The sequence below is a fragment of the Ostrea edulis genome, chromosome 6 (genome assembly GCF_947568905.1).
Source record: "Ostrea edulis chromosome 6, xbOstEdul1.1, whole genome shotgun sequence".
NCBI classification, from domain to species: Eukaryota; Metazoa; Mollusca; class Bivalvia; order Ostreida; family Ostreidae; genus Ostrea; species Ostrea edulis.
The window spans coordinates 44,178,253-44,190,408 of NC_079169.1; the positions used below are offsets into that span (position 1 = coordinate 44,178,253).

The 12,156-nt window shown below is 36.7% G+C and overlaps 1 protein-coding gene across 1 annotated transcript; it reads right to left on the bottom strand.

Moving 5' to 3' along the window:
* Positions 1-1,477: 1,477 nt before the first annotated feature.
* On the bottom strand, positions 1,478-3,293 carry LOC125648432 (uncharacterized). The gene is made up of 2 exons (XM_048875546.2): positions 3,070-3,293; positions 1,478-2,958 (listed from the first exon to the last, which is right to left on the bottom strand). The coding sequence occupies exons 1-2, from the start codon at positions 3,247-3,249 to the stop codon at positions 2,320-2,322; spliced, it is 819 nt and encodes a 272-aa protein (XP_048731503.2). The 5' UTR covers positions 3,250-3,293; the 3' UTR covers positions 1,478-2,319.
* Between the last annotated feature and the right edge of the window lie 8,863 nt (positions 3,294-12,156).

A 12,156-nucleotide genomic window follows, 5' to 3' on the forward strand; every position in this document is an offset into this window, starting at 1 on the left:
TAGTCATACAGAACATGTCAACCTAATACACTGAAACTTCTCTTAACTGAACCCTGGATATAACGGAAACCTGTATAAACTTGACATCGGTCAATGTCCCTACGTATGAGTTTCAATGTTATGAACCTATTTAAACTGAACACCTGCTTTAACCAAACAAAAACTTGAGTCTTTACATTGGTATGAATACTTATGTAAATGTATATATCGATACATCTTTGACAAACAAGTATCAAAATCTGTGACCAGTGGAATGAATTCTTTTGGTCTAAGAGCTTTCTTCCGCAATTGGCACAAACAGCTGAAAAAATAATGTCAGCAATTACATGTAAGTGCACACATTACATTAAAAGTAAGAGAATGCATGACATGTACCTGTCTTGACAGTAACATTTTGTTCCTTAGGCTCAAATGAGTATAGCGAGAATTTTCTAATTACTATCACTGGCCTGTTAATGGAATTTAAACAGCTCAACCACCCTTAGGCTTTGAACCACTAGTTTATTGTGAAGACTAATATGTACAAATGTATTTTACTATTTTTGCAAGTACTATCACATTTAGTATTTCAACTATGCACAGTCATTCTGTTTATAGACTTTTGAGGGGACAAGTCAATAGACTGCATCTACAGTGCATGTAAAAATGGACACGTATGTGGAGGTCGATTGATCAAATTATCAAAAAGGTTGATTTGCTTGTGTTGAAATATGACTGATTAAGTGCGTGTCTACTAGAAAACCATGCAGAAAGCTATTCATGTTAGGTTTTCAGTTCCACTTTCTTTTGTCATAATTATTCATTTCAATGTATTTTAAGACTTTTTTGAGAATTTTGTCAAAATCTGGTAATCGACAAGGTGTACAGTGCCTTATTTGGTTACCATTGGCAACATCATTTTACAGTACTCCAAATAAAAGTGAAAATTTCAAGTTTTAAAGTATATTTATTTCAATTGTTAAGAATTCTAGGAAGAAATTGATTACAAGTCTATACTTGTATAAGAGTGTGTGTCATATCCATAATTAAAAAATTTAAAATTTTAAATGAGGTAAAGGGAAATAACTCTTACAACTTCACAATTTTCTAAAAATAGAAATTTGCTATCTTAATTCTTTCACCCATAACATCTGATACACAGTTTAGAAATTTTTTTTTTTTAGTGTTTCTTAAAAGATCTTCACATGATGTGTACTCGATAAATTGGAATTTTTCGGAAAACAAAAAATAATAAAATTATGATAAAAATTGAAGTTACACAATTTTGACCATTATTTTACCATATGGGCAGGTTTTAGTCCATACAAAATCAATTTCTTTATAATGTTACTAATCCAAAATGTATTCTAATATTATTAGGCAAAGAATTACAAACATTTAAATATACAGTACTATAAATAACCGTTTTATATTAGTTTTTAAATTTTTTTTTAACAATGTTCTGTAAGGAGGGATAACTCCTGTTAGCATTTTTTTTTCAAATATTCAATTAAAAGGTAAACCTGTAATTACAAGTAATAATAATAACATGCTCCACACATGAATAATTAATGTAATATTATACATACACTGTAACATCCATTACAATTTAATTCATAAACTGTAAAAAAAAAAATAAAAAAAAAAAAAAAAATCATTACATGTCGTGAATACATGTAATGACAAAATATTAACGCTAAACATTGTGTACATACAGAAATATGGTACACATAAGAAAATATAGAAGTTAATCATACACATGCTACTGTAAACATTTTCCTCACACAGTGTTCTCAGGTAACAATAGAACAATAAATGAAAACACCAAGTTACATGCAAGTATGTTTGTACACTTATAATACAAAATAATACACAGCATACCTTATTCTTCTGTAAAAACTGTGATATGAAATTTTCTAATAAGTAGCAAAACACATTTGATACTTTAATTTCGCATTAGAATTCAACCCAATGTCATATATCAGAACAAAATCATCAGATGTCTAAGAAAATATTTTGAAAGTAAATCTTACCATAAAAAACCTCATTATGTTTCATATTTTTAACACTGAGAAAAAGAAAGATGTATTTCAAAGATTGCTTTTCCCAACAATTACTAATAAAGAATATAGGAAGTACACATGATTCACTACAGTGGACATGTACATTTTTTCCAACAATTACTAGTAAAGAATTTAGGAAGTAATCATAATTCGCTACAGTGAATATTATACGTAGATTTTGGTGTAAAATTGCATATATGTACAAATATATTCAACAATATTAAATGATGAAACACATTCACTTTGCAAGTTCATTGGCAATAGCTTGAACTGCCTCTTATTGTTCTGTCGCATGAAGACTTTCAATAATATTTTCCAAAAGTTCATCCTCTTCGTCATTGACCTCTTCCAACTTCAAACGTTTTGCTTGGGAAGAAGAACTTGATGATTTCCGTGCTTTCACAACAAAAGAGGCAAACACACTTCTAATTTGCTGGTGTGTCAGCCATTCACTTGGGCCGAAAAGTCTTCTCCCTTCTGGATCCTTTTCTAATCGCATCTGTTTACTAACGGTATAGGGATTGGCCTTTCGTCCAGTTTTTTCTCCTTCATCATAAATCTCAATCAAAAAATTCTTAACTTTGCTGGAAAATCGAGTACTTTTCCTCCTTTGTTTCAATGCATATGCCTGTGTTTCATACACGACTTCATCTTCAAGGTCATGAGTTTCTACTGTGAAACTGGGTTGGGTGGATCTAAATTTTGTGCAAGTCTGCACCCATATTCTTTTTGTGGTATCCAGTATGTTGTCCTGTTCTTCACTGTCATACACATGATTTCCAATAGCTAGGTGGTTCAATAATTGACTTTCTTTCCTAAACTCTTTAACACAATCCGGATCACAACATGAGAACAAACGACTTGTAGATTTCTTCTGCCTTGCCTTTGTAGTGGAAGGTTTGGGACTTGCAACAATCTACAAAAAATCAAAGTGAATTATGTTTTGAAAATTGATGTATTACATTCAATGTTTGAATAATATCATCTGAATTTGTGAACTAAAAGGCAAATTAAACTCAAAACTTACCACAGCTTCTGGGATGTCCACCAAATTCTTTGTTACAACTTCAAGCTTTTCAGATGGTATAAGATGCTCTCCAAAACTGTATGACTTGAATGCCAGAATACCACTGTCCTTAAAGATGAAATTGTTGAACTGGCTGATTGGGAATTTCAATTGGCCTGATAGTGTTGGCTGAGTTTTCATGTCAACATCAATTATGGATGTTAGTGTGTTCCGGACTCCCCCATGACTTTCAAGAGCATCTTTCATCTCATAGACTTCATTCAGATGGTTCAAAATGTGCATCCTACAGCTTCCTGTGCGTGAGTCACATAAATCTTTACCTGACTGTGCTTCACTGAAATTGTACTCTTTTATTGTGATCTCTGTTTTGTTCCTTAGTTTCCAGAGGAATGTCAAAAGAGGAAGGCAGTGGTAACATCCTGCATTATCAGAACGCAAAAAACTTCTTTCAAATGTGGATGACTCTGATGAAGCGTCTGCAGGATATGGATAAGGATTTTGAAAACTGTGAACCACCCCTGTGTGCCATTTTGAAGGTGTACATGTGATATGATGTCCACTGGTTCATCATTTTCTGTGTGCAAGTACACAAGATACATGCCAACTGATGCCCTGTTTTCCAAACCATTCACTTTGAGTCTCTCTGAATGTCTGCGACAAGTATTTCATCGCCCAGTCCATGATTATGAGTGCCTGGTCATCCTTAAGATTGTTCAAAATATCTCTCTTGCAGGCATCTTGATTCACAGTACGTATACAATGATCTCGCCAGTTCACAATTTTCTCACATGATAACTCTACATCGTGTTGAATTTCTTCTCTTAAATTTGCTTCACATTGAATACCCTTAAGGCACTGAGCAATTTCAATGGTGACATTTTTCACTTGTCGACAAGATACACAAGTCTCTGAATGTTGATGATCACATTTAGACTATGATAAAGCATATTGCATACAGTGTTCAATACATGTGCTTGTCCTGCTTATATGTGTTTTGAAATCATTCTTCAGATGCAATTTCACAGCTTGTAAATGGTTCTTGAACTCCTCCACTTTTCCATCATTTAGTCCTAATTCAGATAGTTTCTCCACTGCTTTTACAATGGTGGAAATTCCAGACTCTCCTTCACTTGCAAGGTTGTCAAGACCATGTAAAGACTTCAACTGTGATGCTGCACACACTTTCACTATCTTATAAAGAGTTGCTCTTGATGAAGGCACAATATCATTGTCCTGGCAATATGCTGTATATGCTGCGATGAGTCTTGATGCAATCATTGTACGAATGACCTTTGGTATCTTGACTTCTAATCCCGATGAAAGTTTCAAGTGCTTGGAGCCAAAACCAACAGTATGGAGGTACATGGGAGCTGATATGAACTCTACAAAGTGTTGGATTCTTCCTTTTGAAATTCTGACACGTATAACTTTAGGTGGTGTGACATACTGTCCCGGCCAATGAGTGGCTGTATGTTTTCTTGCTACATCTATGTGGTGGATTGTTATTCCCTCAACCATCTTCAACAAAGTGACTTTGCTATATCTATTGGCAATGAGGGACAGAATCTGAGTGCGAGTTCTATGATCTGTAGCCTTCTTGTATGCCTCAATTACTGTGTCTGTCATAGAATCTTCACGAGATATTGCTGGAGCTTTATAACTGCAGATAATCTCATCAATGAGTTGTTCACTTTGGCCAGGAGCTATGATGTTACAAATGTACTCAAATGCAGATTTAGCATGACGCACATAGTAGGATCTTGTCGAGTACTTTAAGTCTTGCAGAGGTTGGCCGGCTTGAGAGCGTAAACATTCTAGCTGGCCATTTGAAAGGATTTGCATTGCATCATTGTATTTTTCTCTTAAAGATTTCTGCATATCCGACCAATTGGAAGCTGTTGTGGACTGAGAAAACATGAATGTTTCACTGTCTGACATCATATCTGAAAAGAAAAGAAGGCACATTGACTTGTGAACATTTACAAATGGCAATGAAGCATTGTACAAAGTTTCAAATATATCTGTTAAGCCATATAGAGGAATTGTTCACAAGCTATTTTACATCCTCCACCCCTCTTCAGACCACTGTAGTCCCGTGGGGATACAGGTTGGAATAGGTCCTCAGTGCCCCTTGCTTGACATAAATGGGGTGGTCCCTCGAATGAGACCGCAAAAACCGAGGTCACGAGTCACAGCAAGTGTGGCACGATAAAGACCCCCCCTTCCCGTTCAGGGCCATAAGCGCCGAGCATAGGCTGAAATTTGCAGCCCTTCACCGGTAATGATGATGTTTACATATGAGTGAAATATTCTCGAGAGGGACGTTAAACAACATACAATCAATCCACTATAACTTTTAAGAAAACAATTAGATCCTTATGTCCAACCAATATGCACATCTACAAATGCAAATGAAGCATTGCACAAATTTTCAAGTCTATCCGATAAGCCATATAGGAGGAGAAACATTCACAAGATTTTGTGAGACAGACAGATGGACAAAAATAACAAGAGGCCCATAGGTAAATTTGAACTCTTCTGGCTCAATGGTTCTTGAGAAGATTTTTCCTATATAAATACATATAAAATGTGGTTTCCCCTAGTGTGGCCCCACCCGACCCCAGGGGGCCATGATATGAACAAACTTGAATCTGCATTATGTCAGGAAGCTTCCATGTAAATTTGAACTCTTCTGGCTCAATGGTTCTTGAGAAGAAGATTTTAAAAGATTATTCCTATATAAATACATATAAAATATGGTTTCCCCTATTGTGGCGCCATCCGACCCCTGGGGGCCATGATATGAACAAACTTGAATCTCCATTATGTCAGCAAACTTCCACGTAAATTTCAACTATACTGGTAAAGTGGTTCATGAGAAGAAGATTTTTAAATGACCCCACCCTATTTTTACACTTTTGTGATTATCTCCCCTTTGAAGAGAACCTGGCCCTTAATTTGAACAATTTTGAATTCCCTTCAACTAAGGATGATTTGCATTAAGTTTGAATGAAATTGGCTTACTGCTTCTGGAGAAGAAGATTTTTAAAAAATTTCAGTGTATTTTTACTGATTTGCTATTATCTCCCCTTGGATAAGGGGGTTGGCCCTCATTTGAACAATTTTGAATCCCCTTCACCCAAGGATGATTTGTGCCAACATTGGTTAAAATTGGCCCAGTGGTTTTGGAGAAGTTGAAAATGTAAATGTTTAACAGACAGACAGACAGACGACGGACAAAAAGCGATCAGAAAAGCTCACTTGAGCTTTCAGCTCAGGTGAGCTAAAAAGTTAACAGACAGCCGTACAGACGACGGACAACAGGCGATCAGAAAAGCTCACTTGAACTTTCAGCTCAGGTCAGCTAATAACAATATGTCTCCCCCTGAAAGGGAAAGACGTAAAAATATAAAAGCTCTATCTATAGTTGAGGAGATACTGAATACATCAGGTTTTTAATCATATAGGTCAAACTTCCAGGTCAAGGTCACAAGATCACACACCATTGGATCATATGAAAGGTCTTTTCGTAAAGAATGCATACACAAAATATGAAAGCTCTAGCTTAAATAGGTCTAGTCAGACATATTTTTAAACATTTTTCCTATATATCAGCATAATATACTTTGATCCCCTATTGTGGCCCTATCCCATCCCTGAGGACTATGAATTGCACAAATTCGGATCTATCTCTGTGTCATGAAGCTTTCATGTAAATTTCCACTTTTCTGGCCCTGTGGTTTTTAAAGGTTTTCCTTATGTACTTGTATGTAAAATTTTGATCCCATATTGTGACCCCATTCTACCCCCAGGGAATATGATTTTTACAAACCTGAATTTACATTATATCAGGAAGCTTTCATGTAAATTTAAACTTTTCTGGTGTAGTGGTTCTTGACAAGAAGATTTTAAAATATTTTCCTTATATATTCCCATGGAAAACTTTGATCCCCTATTGTGGCCCCACCCTACCCTTGGGGAACATGATTAAGCAAACTTGAATCTGCACTTTGTCAGATAGCTACCATGTTAATTTGAACTCTCCTGCCCTGGTGGTTCTTGAGAAAAAGATTTTACCTATATTTTGGTATGTAAAACTTTGATCCCCTATTGTGGCCCCATCTTACCCTCGGGGGCCGTGATTTTTACAAACTTGAATCTGTACTATGTCAGGAAGCTTTCATATAAAGTTGAAATTTCCTGGCCAGTGGTTCTTGAGAAGAAGATTTTTAAATGACCCCACCATGTTTTTGTATTTTTGTGATTATCTCCCCTTTGAAGTCTGGCTGAAATTGGCCCAGTGGTTCTGGAGAAGAAGATGAAAATGTGAAAAGTTTACAAACAGACGACACAGACAAAAGGTGCTCAGAATAGCTCAAGGACCATAATTTAAGAATACTTTAATATACATGTATGCTATCATATACTTACGAGTTCCAACAGGTATAATGACACCAAAATTCTCTCTGATTGAGACGGCATTTGTAAAAGTTAGTAGTCTGTCTTTTCTTCTTGTTGACTTTGATTCTGGGTGTGTACTGATGCATGCTGGAATTTCACAACAAATTCTTCTGTTTCTTTTAAGATTTCCCTCAAGAATATGGGAGAAATGTGACGAACAAATGTGAAATGAACATTCAGTGATATTGTCCGGTAATACACAGCATTCTGTAAGAACAATTTTTACGTCTTTTTCAGCATAATTTTTCAATTGATTGATGTTTTCCGCCACACTCAACAATTTTTCAGCATAAAATAACTTCTTCGTTCGAACATTCTATTTAGTCAACAAAGTAATTGAAATAGCAAATCATGTTTCTCTTAAATTTTCAGTTTTTAAAGTCTCGCAAAACACTTGTATTCCATTTAAATTCAATCCATATCACCGTCTGCCAATCTTGTATTCATGGACTTGAATACCTCCCAAAAAGAAGAGTTCCCTTAGATTCAAAGTTCCCTTAGATTCAAAGAACGATAACTCTTGTTAAAAAAGCTAAATACCATACATTATATATTTTTAAAACTTAATATAGGTCTCATACCTGTTAAATAACCAGTACTTTTTATTTTAAATACAATTACACATGGGTTGTTGAATGAGTAGTTTATATATATATATATATATATATATATATATATATATATATATATATAACACGTTTTTGGGACCCAGAGCAAAGTATATAGATTTTATAAATGGAATTATTAATGTGATAAAAATACCCATTGAGATATTGTGTTATTAGTTAGAACTTCTGGTAGAAAAACTAACAGCAACGCTAGAGAAAATTCCTGTGCTGCATTTCCATGAAAGGTGAAGATAACGAACAGTGATCAATCTCATAACTCCTATAAGCAATACAAAATAGATAGTTGGGCAAACACGGACCCCTGGACACACCAGAGGTAGGATCAGGTGCCTAGGAGGAGTAAACATCCCCTGTCGACCGGTCACACCTGCCGTGAGCCCTATATCCTGATTGGCCGAGTGGTTAAAGCATCACGCTCAAAATCGCACGCCATCTCACCTCCGTCGGCGCGGGTTCGAATCTCGCTCGCGCCGATAAATGAGAAAGTTTCTCAGTTTACTTTCGGAAGGTCGGTGGTCTCTCTTCCACCAATAAAAACTAGGCGCCACCAGATAACTGAAAAAATTGTTGAGTATGGCGGAAAACATCGATCAATCAATCAATATCCTGATCAGGTAAACGGAGTTATCCGTAGTGAAAATGAGTGTGCCAAGAACAGCCTTACAATCGGTATGAAATACGTTAGACAGTATTTGACCCAAAGATAAATTGTATTGACGAACTAGATCGTTATAACGACCATAGAATTTGCGAAATGTTGACTTCAATCGAGACTGTTGAAACCCCTGTACCATCTTGTTTGTCAGTAGCTTGCCTCGATTTAAAAACTGACCATAAGCAGAACAAGCTCTAGTGTATCTAATCGAGAGATATAAACACCATATGCAGGTGATAAAGGAATATTGCTACATAAATATGGGAAGTTGACGATGGAGAAGCTGAAATCATCCCGTTTGTCATACACTTGAGTTGTCAGTTTTTCATTAATGTGTACTTTCAGTAAAATATCAAGTGTATATGGATTCACTATAGCGGTATTTGCGGGAACATATACTGGCACAGTTCCCATAACTCTAGCAAAGCCACAGATTTTTGTTCAAACAAATTTCCAGACGTAACTGCTTCGCATAAAATTCCATTAGCACCAGCAACAATTAGGATTTCTCATTGAGAAAATTTTCATTCCGATTATTCTTCAATGGACACTGTCCCACCATACGACATGAAAATGAAAAGTCCCGTAGGCTGCCATCTATTAACCGACTCGTATCAATAGATTCTACTCGTTTTCCGAATCGTTGTTGCTTGCACTTGCACGGCAGAATCTATTTACATGGCCCAGTTTCTCGCGATTGAAACACTTCGGACGGTGGTTATAACGGGTTTTCCGTAGAATGTTATCCGACATCCCGATCTTTCATTAAAGTGGTCAGTGAGTCGATCCTCCTTTATTGCACCTGAATTATTTTTCAATAGTTGGTCACCGCCACGGTAGTCTAGAGGTTGTAGCGTTCACCCCGCGTGCGGAAGGCCGGGATTCCAATCCCGGCCGCGACAAACCTAAGTCGTTAAAACAGATAGTGACAGTTCCATGGTCAAACGCTCGGCATCAGGTGTGAATGTCACGGGTCCTCGGAGATGACCTTAAAAAAGCGTGTCACAGTAGGCTCAATGGCGGTAAGCGCCGAGCAAAGAGTCTGACCTAAATTTGAAGTCCCTCATCGGTCTGGGTGACATCTCCATATGAGTGAAGAATTCTCGAGAGAGACGTTAAACAAGATACAATCAATCAATAGCTGGTCTGCAGTAGTTGAATCATGTGTCTGGACATTAAAATTTGGCTGATGTCTGTGGCAGTTTCTTTTCCGGAAGTTTTGGCTTAGTGTTAGAATGATGTATTGTTTCCTCTTCACTAAATAACATCATCTCATCTCGTACTGTTTAGAATTCCATGTGACCGTATCTACTTCCTCGTTACCGTTTCGCCTCTTTGAGTATGAAGGGGTCACATAAGCCGTTCACATAAGATGCGCTGTTTGTCCGGAAACACTGTTGTCTTTTGAAATAAATCCAAATAGGATAATAATGAATATCCGCGAATGCTTTCACTTTATTTTTGGTGTCGCTCAAAGAAACTTTGTTGTAACGTAATGGCGCTTTCTGTATTTCCGAATACTGCCCGTAAACAGTCCAGTATTGCTTCAGGGTCATGAAAAGCAGTGACCTTTCAGCATGATACAAAATTCACATACTTAAGGAATAAGATGTCATTTTTACAGTTTCATGGGTCGGTTGTTAGAATTGTTTACTTATATGGAGACGTCACCATTGCCAGTGAAGGGCTGCAAAATTTAGGCCTATGCTCGGCACTTATGGCCTTTGAGGAGGGGTATCTTTATCGTGCCACACCTGTGACAAGGGACCTCTGTTTTTACGGTCTCGTGTGAAGGACCCCGACACCCCCCCCCCCCCCCAAGCCCATTTAGTTGCCTTTTACGACAACCAAGGGGTACCGAGAACATGTTTCAACCCGTATCCCCACGGTATCGGTATAACTGGTCGTGTGATCAAATGCTATACTCCCTTCCGGGCTCTAAAAATGATATCTTATATTACCTATTTTCATTTATGATCGAGATTCCATATTATGTCAGATGTCTTGCTCCGTCTTTGTATTAAAGGGCACAGATTTAGAATTTGTGCCGCTACTCATGCTTCAGAAAATGTGATCCAAAATATGGGACGATGGAAATCAGATGGTATTTACGAACTCCAGCCTTTTTCATGACAATCGATTAGTTCCACATGATTTTCAAGGTGTGCCTAATGATTCATTATCTTGACATATTCAGTTCATGAGGATATGTAGGTTTTAAAAGTATATGTTCCTTGCAGTAGGTCAGATGAGGTCTGCTCCTGGTATAGAGGACCTCCCTAGTGTGCTAACCGTAATTAATTAAATATAGGGTGGGGTATTAATGTAGATCAGATTATGTCTGCTACACATATCTGAAATTATGCCTATGTAGAACTTAATTGCACACTAATTACTGTAGCGCAATCCTACATAAAATGATGATCAGACTTAAATCTTTAAGTTCTTTAGACTTAAATCTTTTTAAGTTTTTTTTTTTGGTTCCACGCATGTAGCAAATCTTAAAACATGAATCAATAAAACTTCGTTTACATCCGTAGAGAACGGAAATATATTCCTTCTAAATGCTTGTGTGCCGGACGTACACAAATTTTGTACCAGCAGTACTTTAGTTCTGCTTAAACAGGAACAACGAATATTCAATCCCAGTTGCCATCAATAACTAGCCATTATGGAAATAAATTTAAGCTGAAACTCATTGAGGATTGCACATATTTCGTAAATATACATATTGTACATCTGGTGTCTGCTTTGTAATCAGTTTTAAACAGCAATGTAACAATACAGTTCACAACAGTCATATTCTCATAGGAATTTGAGTTATTTTACTCCTTGATGTTATGCGATGTCTTTGTGTGCAATAACAATAAAATGCTTTCTTTGTTGTTTCATCGGGCGATGAAGGTGCTAGCATTGCAGAAAAAATTCATAACCCGCGGGTTATGTAAAAAAAAATATATTCTGCAATGAATGCTGCCTTCATCACCCGATAAAACAACAAGGGAAGACATCTTATATTTTATGCATTATTTTATAATATCATATCGTTGACCTACATGTATTGGTTACGTTAAACGCAAGAGCCAATACACCCTTTGACCTTGAAGACGCTCCATATTTGGTAATAAGTACGCAGATAGGTGGTACTAGCTGCAATGATGTAGCCCTTTCCGATTTTTATGCCCCAAAGGTCGGGGGGCATATTGTTTTTGTCCTGTCTGTCATTCTGTCTGAAACTTTAACCTTGCTAATAACTTTTGAACAGTAAGTGATAGAGCTTTGATATTTCACATGAGTATTCCTTGTGACAAGACCTTTCCGTGGGTACCAACATTTTTGACC

What these genes read in the sequence shown, in the direction of transcription:
- LOC125648432 (XM_048875546.2), bottom strand. Translation starts at nt 3,249, where the DNA reads ATGAAAACTCAGCCAACACTATCAGGCCAATTGAAATTCCCAATCAGC. An exon ending in TGGACATCCCAGAAGCTGTG is followed by an intron (nt 2,959 to 3,069) that starts GTAAGTTTTGAG and finishes GATTTTTTGTAG; the next exon opens with ATTGTTGCAAGTCCCAAACC.